At 35.5% G+C, this 20035-nt stretch overlaps 1 protein-coding gene across 14 annotated transcripts in view; it reads right to left on the bottom strand.

Annotated features, from left to right (window-relative positions):
- The window catches only part of LOC5565278 (phosphatase and actin regulator 4), a 557239-nt gene that overhangs the window by 523707 nt on the left and 13497 nt on the right, over positions 1-20035 (bottom strand). For 6 of the 14 annotated variants that reach the window (XM_021843448.1, XM_021843449.1, XM_021843459.1 and 3 more), the window contains exon 2: positions 19658-19864. The exons of 1 other annotated variant lie outside the window; for it this stretch is intronic. In XM_021843448.1, coding sequence (XP_021699140.1) covers positions 19658-19864 — 207 coding nt within the window. Of the gene's footprint in view, positions 1-12533; positions 13852-19657; positions 19865-20035 lie in introns of those variants that run through there. 7 more of the 14 variants (XM_021843450.1, XM_021843457.1, XM_021843453.1 and 4 more) reach the window with 2 other exon arrangements.

The following is a 20035-nucleotide window of genomic DNA, read 5'->3' as shown; positions in this document are numbered from 1 at the left end:
ATAGCAAGAAATTTATCACAACCTTTTGACCCGGATGAATTGTTTATCCGATGGTAAAAAATACCATTAGGATTCATAGATATTTGCAAAAGTTTTCGAAGCTGAAAGGCGAAAGATGTGAGAGAATTTTGCCAAATTATGTCGAAAATCCTACATAGTCAGGAGAAATGATCGTGAAAATTCTTAAATTTACAAATTCCGTATCAATAATTTTACCGTGCAGAACTTAAGGTGGATGTACCGGATAAGTTTAAATAAGTTTTCACATGTAAATTCGCTTGCAAGTTGATGATTTAACATGCTATATGTGGTTATATAAGAAAAACATCACTGGTTTTTATCACTTGAACAACAAATTGGACAAGTTTACAAAGAAAAGTGTCTTTAGAACAAAATTTTTCCATTCATTCAATCGAACAGCCTTCTAAAGTTCTGAACCAACTAAGCTAGCTGCCATAAGAGACCTGACGTCATAGAATGGTATGGTATGATATGTTTATGGTATTAGCTCCATTATGTCGATTTTAATGAATCAGGCCACCAAATTGCCTAAATATCCAACAGATCGGAAAATTTTGGGCAGTAACCAAACATAAATCTAAGAAATAGATGAAAATAATAGATGGCACTGATTAATTTGATTTTGATGATTCTGACATTTTTCAAATGACAGATAAGGTAATCAATGGAATTGTGCAAGATTTTATGGGAAGAATTCGGTAAAAAGTTCGGAAATTCAACTGAACTCAACATTTTTTCTTATGTTTTTCCCTCGAATCCTAATTAAAAGCCAAAAAATGATGCACTAATTTGTTTAGGTTTTTTTTTCTTGGGGAAACCACTTATTTTGTGCGGCCAAATTGTGGAACTGACTTTAATGTTGTTTTTTATCATATTTTGAATTTTCACAACAATTTTTAAAAGCGTTGAGTTAACAAAACTGTTAATTTTATCAGTTTCGCAAGATTTAAAACTAATAATTAATCAATGATATTAGAATTTTAGATTTAGATAAAATGAGACGTTGCTAGATTGTGTCTGGTATTGGAGAGCACTTTTTAAGGCTTACTCACAAAGTTCATAACGCTAAAAGGGGTGGGTGGGTATTCTCATGATGTTACAAAATCTACTGTGTCTTTCGAATGGTAAGTGCCGAATATTTGGACACTTTTTTTACGACCATAACGGTTCTAGACACACCGTGACATCATCACACATAAATATTCTTCTTCTTCTTGGCATTACGTCCCCACTGGAACAAAGCCTGATTTTCAGCTTAGTGTTTTTATGAGCACTTCCACAGTTATTAACTGAGAGCTTTCTTTGCAAACTTACCATTTTTGCATTCGTATATCGTGTGGCAGGTACGAAGATACTCTATACCCAGGGAAGTCAAGGAAATTTACTTTACGAAAAGATCCTGGACCGACCGGGATTCGAACCCAGACAATTTCAGCATGGCTTGCTTTGTAACCGCGTACTCTAACCACTCGGCTAAGGAAGGCCCCAACATAAATATCAAAATCCTTATCTATAATTGCAAATAATGTTTACACATTACAAAAAAAAAATATTTATTTATTTCGTCAATCAGTTGTAGACTACATGTTTGCTTAATTCTATAGTGTATTATATCGATTCATAGGGCCGAATTTTGCATAGATAGTTTGATGAATGTTTGATCCAAACAAATTCCGATTTCTTAACTATCGGGCGTGTATATTTACTTGATTGAAGATATGTGAAATCGAAATTATGCGATACAATATCAATGACAAATGAAATCATGGCAAACGCTCATTTAAAGTTTGAATGTCAATATGCACGCATCGAGCCTCATATGATGGCAGTGGAAACGTTGTCCAGCCTAATTTGCGTAAGGCATATGAGTTTTAATTGTAGCTAAAACGCTTAACAAAGCTTAACATATTGGTTGCTTTATGGATATTGGTATTATAATGGTCAGTACAGGCAAGTTTAGAATTTAATATAACGCCTAAATCTCTAATCTTATTGCACTTTTGAACATTTTGGTTTCTCAAAGAGACAGTAATATGTGCATTTCGTTTTCTGATATAGATAACATTTTTGGACATTTAATTGAAGTAAGCTTTTGCTACATCATTTTTCAAACTTACTTATTACATTCAGATAAATGTCGCTGTCATTTTTGCTATTGATTTCCATATAAAGTTTCATATCATCAGCATAAATAAGCGAATCGGCTCCAGTACTTGGAGAACCTCCCTTAGTTGTTCCTTAATATGTAATTGCAATCTACCAGCACCACCAATTTCCAACTTTATCTCTGCAATGTTTACGGAAGCATAGTTTTTATCATCATCACTTATCGTTGGTAACCGATAGGCGCCGTCCCTTAACTGTTTTAGTAAAGCTCAAAAATTACCCTGGTGTGAGTGCATGCGATTCGTAGCCCGCAACTAACCAGTTCCATATTTGTTGTATGAATGAGTGGCGGCAACTGACCGTCCGTCCACCACATATTGGCTTTTGGAGCCTCAACCACTTCAAGGCTCCCCGTTAAATTTCGATGTCGCGAATTGGGCAAGCGATTGTTGACCTCTCTGTTTTTCTTTTTCTCCGATATTGATGAATAGCTTCCACTACGGGCTTTGCTGCCTTTTTTGCTGTGTATGGGTCGAGGTCAAGTGCCACTCGGGTCAAATACAAATACATTTTCTACTTCTCAAAACTTGTTCTTCAGCGAGCTGAAATAAAAGGCTACCAATGATTTGATTTCCAATATCAGCATCTGGTTCATATTTCTGCTTTTCGGCAGAAGTTTATAGTCGTGAAAGGCGTGAAGAATTTCCAGTCACCACTCAAGATGAACCTTTCGTCTGATTTCGCAGCGTGGAAAGCAAAAATGCTGCATGACAGATTGAAACCGGTGTAGAAGTTAGCAATAGCATCGTTAGCAATAACACTTACCGAAATGGATCACGTTTCGAAAAGTTTGACGTGACACCGTTCCGGTTAAATTTATCCTTCCACAGCGGTTTAATCCTTGAAACACTTCTGTCAACGAATTTTCGCTGTTCCAGTTTAGCTATCGCTTCGTTTTTAGGATTTTCGACAACGGCGAAACACCATTGCCATTAGCCTATTAGACTGGTATCCACTAAAAGTGTTGTTGTTATTTTTAGCCTATAACGGGGGTGAGTCGACCGTTATCAATGTCGAATGTACTTAGCGTGGGAAAAATGCGGAGGTGGGAATGAAGACCGCGCCTAAGCCGAAACAAAGAATAATACGACATCAAAAGTTCAACAGAGTTTTATGGTATAATCCTTGTTAGCGTCATTCTAGGAAAAAGATCAGTGTTGTGAAAAACTCAATTTCTCACAACTCACGCTTGAGATTTTTCATGCGTGAGTTGTCAATCATGCATCTCAGCAGTCAAAAAATCATGGATGAGTTGGCTCACCTTTTTAACTCATTGTCTCGTATTTCCACAGTTTACTCATACACGGCAATAATTTCTTGTTAGTCTGGTAAAATTATGTTAATCCTTTCTTACGTAAACAACAACATTCGGGTTTCACGAGTTTTTGCGGGTTCTGCGATTGAATCATTGTTTACGGTTTGAGTTGATTGAGTTGATTTTGCGTCAAAATCTCAAGCGTGAGATTTGTGAAGCAGATCTCAAATGAGTTTGCTCTCACGGGAGAGCGTATATAGTTCTCAATTTCAAGGCTCGTTTTAGTAAACTTTTTCCATAAATATCTTTGAAAACTTATAATGCCCAACTACCTTACGTACCTTTGGTGGTTTAACCATTTCGATTGATGATTTGACTGTTCCATTAATGATTATTATGAGCTGTCCGGAATTCGATTCAAAGTGTCCGGAATATGAGGCAAAAGTGAGGAAGCGTCCGGAATAAGAATCATGAAAAGGCCACACATTTTGATTTATTTAAAATTATTGAAATTGCGGAAGCGTATTCTTCACCCACCGTTCGAAAGTAAAGGGCTTCTGACGCTCGATAGCGCTAAGGATTCCTACAGAATGATTTATTTTGTATGCTCTATGCTGGGTTATATTTTCCAGAGTCCTTAAGTGTCCGTAATATGAATCAAAACGGTACTTTCATAGCTGACTTTTTGCCTTTTCAATGCTCTGGACAACAAGTTGATTAGCTTAGCTTAGCTTAGCTTAGACTGACTACACATATCCATGGTTGCTATTCCGTGATTGACCGAAGTCAGTGAAAATGCACAAAGAATCAACTAGAAGTTTGGCTGGGATTGGCCATAATCTTCTTCAATGTGCATAATTCAGTGCCTCTATTTATACAGGGTCAATAACGGCGCCGGCCACGTCCTTGCAGTCAGGTGGGATTGGGGGAAGGAATGTTAGTGTGTAACCTTTGCTATTTGGAGACCGTGTTTGCCTCTGCATCTCCACAAAGGTTACTGGGAGGGATGTTTGTTAATGGGAAGGATCGTTGGGTCACAGGATTCACTTTGATAAGCGATTAGACCATGATAAATAATGATTTGTGAGATATATACATGCTTATTTGTAAATATAATATTTTCATTTGATATGAACAATTTCTAGGGGAAGTGGTGGTAAAATGAACAGGGGTGATAAAATGAACACTTTGACTTCTATCGAGAATAAACAAACTACGATGAATTTTTATCACGTATGGACGATTTATACCATAAATCAGAGTGTTTGAGTTGATACGTAGGTCAATTGCAGTGAAAATATCAACGAAAACTAAGGTTTTAGAAAATCACGTTTGAAAATTAGTACTGACGTAACTTTTAGCTCGGAAGACTTGAGGTTTTTCAGTGAGGTGAATATCGTTATGATATGAGGTCAAATCTGATACCTTTAGAATTCTTTTTGAATGGGTTACAATCATTAATGGATATATTTTCGGCAAGGCAATAAAAATTTTCAGAACTATTTGTTTTGCTTACGTTTTTTGCATGATGTTCATTTTACCACCAACAGCTGTTCATTTTACCCACATAGTGCAGCTAAAATGAACATTTACATCGTTTTTTGCTAGCGACAAAAATATGTGAAAATTTAGCTATTTTAGTCTGAATTCGTCTCGCTGCTATAGATAACATCCCTGTTTTTCATGTTGTGGGATAGGACTATGCAAATGCCTCGTTTTTCTATCAGAAACAAGCTGATTTCCTTAAGGTGTTCATTTTACCACCCCTTCCCCTATGTAGTGGAAAATTATGCCGACACTTGAGGTGACGAACCATTCAAAGTTTGTTGAACAAATACCTAAGTGTAACATTCCTACAGCTGTCAGGACGAAAGCATGTGTTATTATATTTTACTTATTTGAAAAGAAACAAAAAACTTGATTGGTTGGAACATCATAGAACACTCTTATTCTTATGCCGACACTTACAGTGGAGAACCATCCAAAGTTTGTTGAATAAAGTGAACTTTTCGCAAGTCTACACTTGTAGTGTCGAACCATTCAAAGTTTTTTTTTTTAATTACAAAAATAAAGGTAAAAAGGGGTGTTCTGAAAATAAAAAAATGTGAAACATAAATAATTCATGAATCAGAGTTTGTGTCGACACTCACAGTGACGAACAATTCATAGTTTGTTGAAAATTCATATTTACGTCCCACAATTGTAACGATTAAATGTGTAGTCATACATATTTTATAGATTAGAAATAGTAGCATGAAACGAGCTCACCAATTGATCCTTTATCCTTCACTGTGCAGCCACAATCCACTCTCAGCCTCACTCGTTTGCTCGGCTATATTAAAGCACTCAGAAAAAAAGGCGCGCGACCCGAAAAGGAAAAAAAACTTGGCTTTCTTGACGCACTGCCCAGCAGCAAGCGTCAAGGTCAAAGGATCAAAAAGAACTAACCGATCACGCCACTCTTTCACTTACTAGATTCTGCCCTCGTCGCTGGCCCCCGTAGGAGCAAGCGTCAAGGTCGAAAGATCAGACAGAACTAACCGATCGTGGCACTTTTTCACTTACTAGACCGACGCGCGACATGTTTGATCCTGCCTTCGTCGCTCGCCCCCTTAGGAGCAAGCGTCAAGGTCGATAGATCAAACAGAACTCAATGCTCTGGACAACAAGTTGATTTGCTCCAAACTGACTTGCGAAAATTGACTTGCAATAAGTTTTTTTTTTTGTCATTGGTCATTGGTCATGGAATAATTCTCAAATTTATATGATGAGTGCTCTTCAGGATATTTCTCAATTCAATACCCTGATAGCCCACGTGTTTTTCCTCTTCTAGAAATCCTTCTACGATTGAGTTGGTCTTAGTCATCTTTGTAGCCAATTAGTTACTCATGCTGATTTTGATTCTGATCATGTTCCTGTTACATTTCAAATATCCCATGAAGCGATTTTCATTTTCACATATATTTTAGATGAATAATGAAATATTCGCAACGAAGTCTTTTTGTCAAAAAAAAAACAAGTTTTATTATTTAAACCGACGTTTCGACACAGGTATGACGTTTTCTTCAGGGAAAACTGTAATTATGTTATTGTTTACATAAGGTTTAAGTGTTAAATTAAGACAATTACTTACAATGATAGGTTCGTTAAAAAGTTTAAGGAACCTCAAGATCGGAAGTCGAGAAGCTTGACCTCAGGTCCATATCACATATATAACTGCTTAAGGGGACACGGGTGACCGTGTTATTTTCCCTATCTTTCGTCTCACTCTAACAATAATCATCAAAACTTTGTGGAAGCAAATCTCTAGTTTTAGTGAACCGATGAAGCTGAAAATTTATCGAGTTGTGCACTACATATACAGAATCATAGTGATACATTTTCGCATCGATATATGGAGTGGTTCTTGGGATTTGCTCCTTGAAATGGATAGGGTGATTATGATGACGTCCCGTGCGGCCTTGACATCAAATGCGAATGTTGTTTGAAGCACGACTGCATTGATGACATTTGCTAGCTGTTTGCTTCAATCATCATCCATCATTGAAAAAGCAAAGCTACTATGTTCAATTTTATAACATGTCAGCAATTGCGCTATTTTGGAGTAGCTCTAAATGCCGGGAAACGAGGAATCTGTCTATATATTTCTCAATTCAATACCCTGATAGCCCACGTGTTTTTCCTCTTCTAGAAATCCTTCTACGATTGATTCGGTCTTAACCGACTCTAGTCATCTTTGTAGCCAATTAGTTACTCATGCTGATTTTGATTCTGATCATGTCCCTGTTCCATTTCAAATATCCCATGAAGCGATTCTCATTTTCACATATATTTTAGATGAATAATGAAATATCGGCAACGCAGTCTTTTTGTCAAAAAATCAAGTTTTATTATTTAAACCGACGTTTCGACACATGTATGACGTTTTCTTCAGGGGAAACTGTAATTATGTTATTGTTTACATAAGGTTTAAGTGTTAAATTAAGACAATTACTTACAATGATAGGTTCGTTAAAAAGTTTAAGGAACCTCAAGATCGGAAGTCGAGAAGCTTTACCTCAGGTCCATATCACATATATAACTGCTTAACATCAAATGCGAATGTTGTTTGAAGCACGACTGCATTGATGACATTTGCTAGCTGTTTGCTTCAATCATCATCCATCATTGAAAAAGCAAAGATACTATGTTCAATTTTGTAACATGTCAGCAGTTGCACTATTTTGGAGTAGCTCTTAATGCCGGGAAACGAGGAATGTCTATCTATATATTTCTCAATTCAATACCCTGATAGCCCACGCGTTTTTCCTCTTCTAGAAATCCTTTTACGATTGATTTGGTCTTAATCGACTCTAGTCATCTTTGTAGCCAATTAGTAACTCATGCTGATTTTGATTCTGATCATGTCCCTGTTCCATTTCAAATATCCCATGAAGCGATTCTCATTTTCACATATATTTTAGATGAATAATGAAATATCGGCAACGCAGTCTTTTTGTCAAAAAAAAAACAAGTTTTATTATTTAAACCGACGTTTCGACACAGGTATGACGTTTTCTTCAGGGGAAACTGTAATTATTTTATTGTTTACATAAGGTTTAAGTGTTAAATTAAGACAATTACTTACAATGATAGGTTCGTTAAAAAGTTTAAGGAACCTCAAGATCGGAAGTCGAGAACAGAAATCAATTTTATGAGGTTAAAACCATCTCTAATCGGCATACAGTGTTCTCAAAAGTTGCTAAGTACTAATAATACGTTCAACTAGTGGTATTTATTTTGATTTTCGTTTTTAAAATTTTCGTTAGAATTTTTTGAATGTAAAAAATAGCCAAAAAACACAAACTCGACTTGAGGCACCTCCAAATCTTCTCCAAATTGGATGAAAATTTGTCTGATAGTTTGTTTTAGTATTGCAATTAGGACTAGGGGGTGACTGGTTGAATCCCAGACATTTAGATTTTTGTGAAATGGTCTAATAATTATATTATAAAAAATGGTTATATGGTTTATGTATGTATCCAGCTGATGTGGCTTTCTTAATAAGTAGTTTGTTCATTTATTGATTGATTGTCTTGAAATTTTCCATGTTTCCATAGTATTTAGTGATATTCAATTTACAGGGCTGTTACAAAAACTTCAAAATGTAATCTGCAAAACTTGCAAAATCTAAACGTTTTATTACAGACATTTTGAACTATAGCTTACATTTACAAACACACTCTTTATTTTAACTCCGTACCAAGGGTAACACCGATTTGAAATGTAATCCCTTGTATAAACTCCAGACGCATTATTGAAACCACTAAGATATATATATTTTTTTTTTGAATTACACTTTACACTACTGATTTAGAGCCATTTAGCTCATGTCTGACTTCAGTTAATTTAAATAGCATTGCTTCTAAAAAAAGGAAATAAAAGGAGGAAAGATGTAAATTCTTTAAGAAATGCTCGCAAATAGAGTAAAAGTACTCAACTAGTACCAAAATTATCTAATTACCTAAAATTACAATCCCTGAAGCCGAATATAAAGGCCAAACACTTACAAATCATTTACTTTTTGAATTATTTTAATATTAAAACGCTGAAGAAATTCTCCATTTTTCATAGTAATTTGTGGATACTTAACTGAACATATTTAAGGACGTTTTTAAAAACAGAATCGTTTTCGATGATTCATTTTCAGTAACAGCCGCATTTCTTTTGCTCATATTGTCTACAGATCTCATAATTCCAAAAGTTGAAAAAATATTTCATCGATAAATGTTGAACTTTTTACGAGGAGGGTCACTGCGATCAATGTAACCCCGCTGATCAATGTTACCCCGGATTACGACACCTAAAATGCAGGCCATTTTTTTTAAAATGTTATGTCAAACTTATATTAACGTCTTCGCCAAAACCTTTTTTTTTTTCAGTGAAGTAAAGATTATTTCGAGACTATTTTGAAAAGAACCGTGATTCGTTACTCATTTTCAAGAGTCGACTCTTTTGAATGATTCTTGAGTGACACGCCCAGAAGCGTATTTGCTTTGATAAAATAGGAAATCCGTAATGCAAAATTACACAATTGAAGGTACTTAATCCATTAGTTTTTTTTTTTTTGTAGATGTTTTCATCGGCTTTTTTCGGTGAAATTAAAGTTAAAATTTAGCATTTACCGAACGTTTCGACCTACTTATGGATTCGGTCAAAAACAGAAATAAACAGGTAGATGGTGGTGTAGGATTTGCTCTATAGCATGAACCGCTGAGGATGACCGAATCCATAAGTAGGTCGAAACGTTCGGTAAATGCTAAATTTTAACTTTAATTTCACCGAAAAAAGCCGATGAAAACATCTACAAAATCTCAAAAGCGGTGATGAAACTGACGTAACAATTAATCCATTAGTATGCTACCGCGATATTCGCGAAATTCACAACTGTTGTAACAGCCTTGAATTTATTACTGCAGAGAAGTTGTTTCGTATTTACTAAGCATTGTATATTATTTTATTGAAATGGGAAATCAATATTTATTTTATCGAGTCCAGAATTACCTGAGAACATGGCTGATAGTGACTCTTAAAGCAAAAACCCAGCATCAATCAAAAAGGTATGCCCCAAAAAAACAAAAGAAACCGAGAAACAATACTAACTAGAATATTAGGATTTATTAGAGAACCCACTCAGACATTTTTCTAACTATATTTTCAACAGATTTTTCTTATTAATTTTGACAAGCATTGAGATATTACAAGTGTAATTGCTCATTTTACTGTACGTATTTTCTCATTTAGTACACAGTTAATTTTTATTACCTACTTACTATAGTAACATTTCACTGGGTATTTTTTTCCCTTTACCAAAAATTTAGTAACACGAATCCAGAAATCAATCTAGAGATTCGTCCTAAGATTGCTTCTTGAAGAAACTCTCTGAGGATGTCTCAGGAGATGTCTCCAGAGAATTGCCAAGACTGTTTTAGAAATCATTGGATAAAACTTCTGTTGAATGTCGTGTTGAACTCCGGCAAGAATCTTTGAAAGAAGTATTGGTGAGCTTTATAGAAAAATTGCTAAGAAAATTATTGAACAAATAATCCATCAAAAATGTCGGATGAAATCCTCAGAGCACTTGATGTGGGAATGATCGAAAAAAATACTGGAATAATTGCTTTGCTAATGCGAAACCATATATTAAGTTTTTAAGAACCCTTGATACTTTATTTGTGACATGTTTGAAAGAACTACAGAAGTGATGCTTGGATGAAATGCAGGAGAAATTACTAGATAAATGTCTGGGGAACCTAATGAGGAATCCTTGGTCGACGAGTGTATTTAAAAATTCCTGGTAAAGTTCTCATTTCCTGGAACAACCTCTGGATATTTTTTAGAGAAATTCCAGGAAGACCTCATGGATGAATTTTTGAAGAAATGCATATGAAAATGACTAAAAGAAAAATTGCAATAATTAGAATTTTCTGAAAACCCCAAAATGATTTTTTTTGACTAATTTTGAATAACTTTCTGAGGTTTTTTTCCACAAAAACTTCTGAACCTTCGAAAAATCGGTGGAAACGTGGAACAATATCTGAAGGTTATTCTGAAATAGTCTCTGGGAAAATTTGCAGAGTGATCCCTGTAGAAATTACTGGAGGCAGTTGCGTTGGATTTCCTGGAGCAAATTTATAGGAAAATCCTCAATATTGCTGGGATAATTCATAGCAAATTTCAATTAACATATTCACATTTCACAGAAAAAAAAACTTTCAGTTGTGTTGAAATAAACTAAGGGAAAAAATCCACAAGATTTCGAGTTTTATCACTCTATGTAAGTTTATATTCAAAAGATATATATTCACTCTGATTATGAGTATGTAAAGGTAATGATGTAGTAGTTTACGCAAAATGTTCTCAAAACTCAAAACAGTTGCTTGATAGACTATTACGACACTTCATAATTGAGTGCAGGAAAGTAAGCCGTTTCATGTTAGATTAGCGTTGCATCACGCCTATTACGATGAGAAATTGCAAAATAGTAGTTTACTCAAGTCGTACATTTATCCAACGTGGCTTGCCGAGTTGGACAATAACGACGAGTGCTGTAAAACCGAGTTTCCTCTTGAGGGTATCTGAAATCGTATTGGGATGCATTCACCATTATATACTTATTTCTGAAAATTGTTGTGTAATGATTCATTGCATAACTTATAACTATTGCGTAATGAAAAATATTGCTTAATTTAATACAGGGAAGAAGGTCATTTCAAGTCAGAAAAGCGTGGTGAAAAACAGCCTATTATCATAGGAAATTTAAAAAAAAAGATATTCTAGCACTGAAGTTTCTTAACGACGGAAGAAGAAGAAATGCTTATCATAACTGTTTCTATACAGTTTTTGTTAGTGAACAACGAAGAAAAGCTTATTATTCAACTGAGAAGGTATGAAAAAAGCTCTAAAGTAATTTGTAATTTATTCATTCAAGTAAATACCATGGATAGTTTTATTAATAGTATTACAAATATTGATTGAAATTCCATTGCTTAAATTACAACAAAAAGCACCAGTGATAAAAATTTGGTATGGGATTTAAATTGATTTGGATATTTTGAAAACTTGAAATAAGTAAAGTCAAATGTTGCATAGCTAACGAAAAACAGAAAACAACACATTCGATAGTCAGTAGGACACACAACACACGCTTCCAGTTTAGATCGAGAAAAAAAAACGATGACGATGATTCTGATAAAGGAGCGGTTGAACAAAAGATAAAAAAAAACTTGCAGCATCACCACAAATTCCCTCAAAAAGAGTCATAGCCAGAAACGTATCTGGGTACAGATTACAACAAACAAAACCCAAACCCGAAAAACAACTATTTTCGGACCGAAAACTTGTTTTTGACATTCTTTTCCCTTCCCAGTTCCATCTTTCCCTTCGCCGTCGCGTATCGACTGACAACGACGCATTGCTTTTGCTTACAACTCGTTCGCGGTTTGTCTGTCCGTTTTTCGTCTCTTTCGTAGTTGTATAAAAGTTGTATTGCTACAGGTATATGTATATAGTGCTTGGTAAAGAGTGTATAATAAAAAAAAGGCACTTACACATGCTTGTGCGATTCCAGCGGCGAATGCTGCAGTGTTGTGTCTTTCTCGGTTGCTTCAACAACTCCGCTTCTGGTGAATGTGTGCGTAATATGATTATAATCGCGAGCTTCACTACACCACTACTCGTTTCGATATACACCTTCTTCGTCGTCAACTCAACTCCAATAATAATTCAGCTGCTGTCGATCAGTAGTGCTGCTATTCTGCTTCCACCACCGATTAGATGGTGAATGAAACACCTTCACTTCATCTGAACTCTTCAGTTGGATGAATAAAAGCTTTTTTTTATTGGATCAGCACTCGTACAAAAACGATTCACTTCATTCTAAAAACCCTTGTTTTCTTCTGTGTTGCAAATTTATTACATCTCGATTATCTTCGCTTCATTCCGCTGCACTACACAATCTTCCTTATAGACTTTGAGATGAATCTTCGTCTCGCTGCACTTCTACCCTTTGCTATCATCAACTCTTCCTCTACAAATCCCACTCCCTTGGGTTTTAGTATACTTCACTAAACGTTATCTTCTCTCCTCAATTTATTTCCACGCAATACTCCAGACTCCCATCAGAATGTCTGCCCCCGAAAACTTCACTTTTGCCACCACTCCTTCGATTGCTCACTCTTTCACTCTATCCCATCATCTCCGTGATTTCTTCTTCTGCTGACGACGGCGATGTTGTATACAAACTTCTATTCACCATTTGCTACCATCAATCCCGATATCGTTTTCACGCCAAGCCCTCTTTTCACCAATTCGCAAATCCCGCGGGCATTCCGCAAAACTCTTGTGATAATTAAAGAAAATATGGAAATTGCAGTCGGGGATAAAGAAAGACTCTGCAGAGCATTTTTTCCTGCGTTGGCCTCATACACTCTCCGCTCCACTCTCTTGCTCTTGGGAGCAACCCACGGCCCCCTCTTCATACATACACTGCACCGAGACTTTCTGCACTCGCAGACTCCACAAGGCTGTTCATGCCACCAGCTCTTCTCCCAATTCCAGCGAAGCAGAAGTAGCAGCAGCTTCCATTGTTGGTGGCTGAACCCGATCGAGATACCGAAACGCACCGTATATACACAGAATGGTACTACTCCAGTAGTCCTCCGAAACCCCTTCCCAAGTTCCCCTTGTGCCACCTGCACTACACACAGTACGCCAAAGGGCGGGAGGAGGGGACACTACACCACACGGCTACTACACAAGTCCTATACGGCGAATACGGTCTACCAAACCGAAGCGTTCCTCAACGACTGTCCCTTGCGGGCGTTGTACGACGTACGAGCGACGGCTAACGACTGACGGATTGTCTGTCTGACACCACTACCTTCAACCGAACAACGAAACGAACGATGCTGGATTGGATGAAGGAGTTTTTTTTCGTGTTGCTTCGCACACGAACCGAACCCGAACCCCGCTGCTAGTTGACCACGAACGGCGGAGAACTGTCATGAACGTCATGAATGGACCATTAATTTAATTTTAGTAACGATTGTATGATTTTTATGAATGAAATCATGTATGACAGTTTCAGCTGCCAATCAGAATTACAACATTTTCTACTAAAGGAGAATATTTGCAATCAAATCAGTACCGTTTAGAATGCTAGTAAAGACAGCTATCTGATTTGCACTGGGGTTTTACATAGTTACCCGCTTTGTCCGCTGGCGCACCGTTCGCTAAAAATTTCATGTTCAACCTGACCGCTATCTTTGCCTGTATGAAGTCTACGAAATTAGACGAATCGGATCCAATTGATATTTATTCAACCTATCTTCAACCTGGCTTTCCACTTAGAGAAAATTAAGCAATAAAAATGCTCAAAAGTTCTAACTAATTTGTATGAAGGAAGCAATAAAAATAAAGTTTTTCATTCAATAAGCGACAAATATATGACCATTTTTGGCCTATGGAGCAGGAACATCTTTTTACGATTGGTACACATTTGAACTAAAAATATGAGATGCTATCTATGTGTTGTTTGTTTTGCTAGTCCATGTTGGTAAAGCATACAACATGACCAGCCTAAAAGTTTGTTCGTAAATCAAAAGCTTGTTCTTAAGACAAAGTTTTGATTTTATGTTAACAAGTGGATACAGACATTTTCTATATATTTGTTACATTTGGCAACCAAGCTATAAATGTGACTACCGAAAATTAAATTTTTATCTGGCATGAGCCTAGATACGTAACTCGTCAGACTAATGGATTATCTGTTTTGCCGCTCAAAATTTTAAATCAATGCGTCATTAGAACCACAATCCTATCTTCCTCGAGGAGCACAATTTTGGCGAAAAAAAAAATCTGAAAACTATTAAAGATTGATAAAATATTCATTCAAGTCATTATTTTCGTTTAAAAAAGCTATCAGCATTTGAAATCGGTTGAAAAATGGCAGAATTATTGACAAAAATGATTTATTAGCGGCACAAACTTTTGCACAATTACTTGAATGACTGTTACTTTGATTTTGAATAGTTTCCAGATTTTTCAGTCCACCGAAATTGTGAAATTGATCGTCAAAGAATATATGATTGATGTTCTAAGGATGCATTGATTTAAAATTTTGGTCGATCCAATGCTGAGATAATTGATCGTGTTTTTTTAGCGTGTGTTTCAAAAAATGTCACTATTTTAAGCAAAAATAAAAAAAAAATGTTCATGTTAACATACCTACGAAGTGAGAATAACTCATTGCCTTTCAAATACAGGGTTTATTTATTGACAATTTTCTCTAGAAATCATTGATGAAATAGCAACTGTTACTAGCCAATAAGTTTGTTCTGAGAAACCTGTAAGAATTCCTTCAAGAATTCTTTCAGAACTTCTTCCAGAAATAGTCCATTTTACGAAACGACAACACTGATTCTATTGCTGTTACTTTCACACGTTACGACACCGCCTTCTGTCAAAGTTTCATTCATAAAATAAGCGATCAGCTGTTCCAAAACGTCTCGAAAAATGGACTATTCCATTTCACTTCTGTTATTAGCACAGTTTAAAAATAAAACCAGGAATTTCACTGATAACACCTCCAACTATGAGTTAGACAGGAATTGTTCAAGAAAATACTATTAGGGTTTTTTTTTCAAAAATTTGCAGAAAAATTTCTCAGACAGTTTTTTTTTAAGAATTTCATCCAAAAATTGTCCCAGGAATTATTTTAAGGATTTCTTAAAAATTCCCCAAAATTCGATAAAAAGATCTCCGAAACAAGACAATTTCCAAAAGTTCCAAGAACTCAACCAGAAGTAGGGGAAGACGGGGTAAGATCAACCTAAGCAATTCAATTCATATGTCAAAAGCATGTATCATGATCAAAAAACAGATGTTGTATTTGTAGAAATTTATTTATTTTTTGAAACTTGGAAAAGTGATTTCTTACCACAACTATTGTTAACGACGGGGTAAAACCGCTCACCCACGGGGTAAAAACGATCACCACGATTTTTGTACACAATTTTGAGAAAAATATATCTGTTCACTGTGATTCTACGAAGTAAAATGTTTTATGAATTCTACATTAGTTAGCCTGGATGTTGAAGCATTTTTTCGATAACTTAATTTAAACCTTTTAACCTATTTTAGAAAAAAAAAAAAATGCAGATTTGGTTTTCTGTTTTTAACAAGATTGATTTCATTTTACTTGTACAGTAATGTACAACTTAGTTACATTTTCTAAAAGGGTTTAGACATTTGATTTGGTAAAAAATTGAGGTGACGGTCTTATCCCATCAACAGTGGTTAGTTTTATCCCGTTTGCGAAATTTCAAAGCCAAATATTTACAATTCGAATTTTACTTCACTGAAGCAGATTTCACATTTCTGTTAATGCATCGACGGGTAGTTTGTTATGTTTTCACAAAAAAATATCACGAAATCCTTAAGTGAGCATCTGTTAAATTTGGATCAAATTCAATATCGACGAGCAAAAATTTGTTTTTGATATGTTTATAGCAAATTTGATATAAACCGAATGATAAAAATCATGTGTTTAAGCAAAGTGCTTGATGAACTTTTAAGAAAATTGCCATTTCCATGCCAAACTGAAAGTGGTCCTTCTTATCCTGGCGAGCGCTCTTACACCGTCTTCCACTACCTAATGTGATACATTTGGATTTCCTCTATGCATAAAATGGTTTCTCCACCAAAAATCCTGTGATTTTCCTAGAATAGTTCCTCCATATATTGAAACAGGAATTCTTCCAAGGATACATTACAGATTTTTCATGACTTCATCCATAACTTCCTTCGGGTTTTATTTCAATAATCATAATTTATCTATGGAAAACTCTAAAAACACTACCAATAATTATTTTGCAGAATCCATGGGAAATTACTAAACATAATACTTTTTGGATTTCATAAATTCCTGCAAGTATAACTTCCTGAAAGAATTTGGTTATATTTTTAGAAACAATTCCTTAAGAAACTTCAGAATGGATTTTTTTGGAATTCTTGGAAAAATTTATGCAGAAATGCTAAGAGGATCCCATGGAAATAACTGTTATGAATTTGTAAAGAAATCCACAGAGAAGCTTTTAATTAACCTCTGTGGGAATTGGTGAACTAAAAGTAGTTCTTGATTCTTGGAGTAGTATTGTTGGTATTGTTTATTCTGAAATAATCCTAAAAAGTAGGCCAGAAAGAATTTCTACAAAAAAAAGAAAAAAAAAAAAAGAATTTTTTAAATAACTCTGAATTGATTCCTGAAATAAACATTGACAGTATCCCTGAAGCAATCTTTAGAAGAATTCTGAGTATGATTCCTGAAGGAATTCAAGAGAAAACATTCAAAGGAATCTATTGAGAAATTGAATGTATCATTATAAGAACTCTTAGGAAAATACTGGGAGGAATTTTGAAACAAATTTTAATAGATGTTTACGGAGAAACCTTCGCACCAAATTTTAGTGCGAACTTATTTCTTGTGTATTTAAAGTTTTCATTCGAAAGAATACATAACCGAAGGAAAACCCTAAAAAGAATCAAATCCAGAAGAAATCTCTTCGGGAATCTCGAGACATTTTCTTGGGAAGTTTCTGGTGAATTCCTTGGAGGAATAGTTCGAAAAACTATTCTAGGGATACCATTAATTTGGAAGTTATTTTTGGAAAGGAAAAATGTTGGTCGAATTTTTATGCTAGTAATTCTTGAAGAAAATGTACACTCCCGTGCAAAAGTTTGGGTTCACCCCCTCAAAAACATACAAAAGTGTTCTGTCCATATCTCTGTGATTACACGTCCGATTAAAACTCTTTAAGCCGCATTCGAAAGGCAAAGAGTTATTTTTACTTCGTATGTATTTTTCCAAAAGCATTTTTTGAATTTTTTATACTCAATTTTTACTTAAAGTTGTGACATTTTTCAAAAAACACACTGAAAAGTCATATCTAATTTCCTCAGCAATGGGTCGACCAAAATTTTAAATCAAAGTGTCATTAGAATCGTAATCTTATATTCTTTGAAGAGACCCCACGAAATTTTGGCGGAAAAATCTGGTAAGTATTCAAAATCAATGAAACAGTGAGTCAAGTCATTGTGCAAAAGTTTGGGTTCACCCCTCAGTATGATGCAAATCGTGCAAAAGTTTGAGTTCACCTGAGACGCACGCGCATCATTTTTGTCAATATCTCAGCCATTTTTCAACCGATTTCAAAGTTTAAAGCTTTTTTGAGCGCAAATAATGGCGCGTACATGATTGGTCTGAGATTTCACAGATTTAAGTAAGTTCAGGTGAACCCAAACTTATGCACGATATACCATACTGAGGGGTGAACCCAAACTTTTGCACGATGACTTGACTGAATGTTTCATTAATTTTGAATACTTTTCAGATTTTTCCGCAAAAAAATCATGAGTGCTCTTCAAAGAATATAAGATAACGATTCTAATGACATCTTGTTTTAAAATTTTGATCAATCCAACGCTGAGGAAATTAGATATGATTTTCAGTGTGTTTTTTGAAAATTGTCACAACTTTAAGTAAAAATTTAGTACACAAAGTTCAAAAAATAATTTTGGAAAAATACATACGAAGTAATAATAACTCTTTGCCTTTCGAATGCGGCTTAAAGAGTATCAATTGAACGTGTAATCACAGAGATATGGACTGAACACTTTTGCATGTTTTTTAGGGGGTGAACCCAAACTTATGCACGGGAGTGCATGAACTTATTCTATCCTGTCCGTAGTAAAGTCCAACATCAAAAAGAAAGCAAATTGAAAACATATTTTGTTTTCAGCATCAAATTGATATCATAATTTGATATCAATTTATCAATAATATAATCGATAAAATATTTTGTTTTCGTTCTGCTATCATGTTACACTTTTGATAATGTTACAATTTTACGTAATATTATATTTATTGTTGCTACATGTGAACAACACTATGAAATCAAAAACATAAAGCATGTATCTTGTTGCAGACTCATTTCTATATTTAATTTGATTTCATGGAAACAATTTTCTGCTCTCAGTTTTGGTATTTTAACCGTTGAAACGACTAAAACGACAACAAACCGAGTTATTAAAATCAACGACATCACAACATTACAATTAGTTTTCAATATGATCTCAAGCTTTGCTCGGGGTGTCAATAACTGGCCAGAGTTAAATAGCTGGTCGTTAGAATCTATCCCAATTTTTTTCGAACTTTTCCAATATGGAATTTGCCAAACCGTTGATGGACATGCTACTCGAAACACAAACTGCTCCAAGACGCTTTTGGGCTCTACTTTGTTATCTGTTTAACGTTTCATGCAAAAAGGGTGCAGAGATTGAGTAGTATTTCTATATAACTTTATTTTACGACTGATAATTGAGGGCATCCTGCCATGGAAGAATCCGAAGTGCTAAATAATCGCACAAATCTGATCGCATTATCTCAGATGAAGAAAACAAAATTGAAATTTATTGAAAAGCCAGATTGAAGAACATCTCAAACAGTCGGATCTACAATTTGGTACTATTGCAACGACCCCGACAACCAATCTTTATTATCTAATCTCCTTATCTACAACAGCATCGACTGAATACAATGTAATTCATCAACCAATAAGACTAACGAAACCCACCGAATCGTCGGACATGGACTTGCAAAACCCTGATCATACTCACCACCTCCGTCTGCATCCCGGGCAGATACCGGGGAGCCTTCGCCGACACTACCTCCCGAACCGATGATACCCTCGTAGATGGATCGACCCTGATGCTTCAGCGGCAGATAGCAATCGTCGGCGGGAGTTTGGGTGGCCTGTGACACCCCTAGCACCAGATGATCCGACGACGTTGAATTGCGAGGCAGGGTCGAACCGTCTGCACACTCTGTGGAAGGATGCGGGGAGATTGGGGCTTAGCGTTGGTTCGGATTATGAAAAAAGTTTTTCACCCAAGCAGAAAGCAGAAGCTACCAACAGGTGGCCGACAATGCCCATTGAAATTCATACAGCCAGTTGTAGGTAAGGCGTTATACATTTGGAGTAAAAATATAGAACA

Source organism: Aedes aegypti, chromosome 2, assembly GCF_002204515.2.
Source record: "Aedes aegypti strain LVP_AGWG chromosome 2, AaegL5.0 Primary Assembly, whole genome shotgun sequence".
Taxonomy (NCBI): domain Eukaryota; kingdom Metazoa; phylum Arthropoda; class Insecta; order Diptera; family Culicidae; genus Aedes; species Aedes aegypti.
This window is presented reverse-complemented; position numbering and strand designations above follow the sequence as displayed.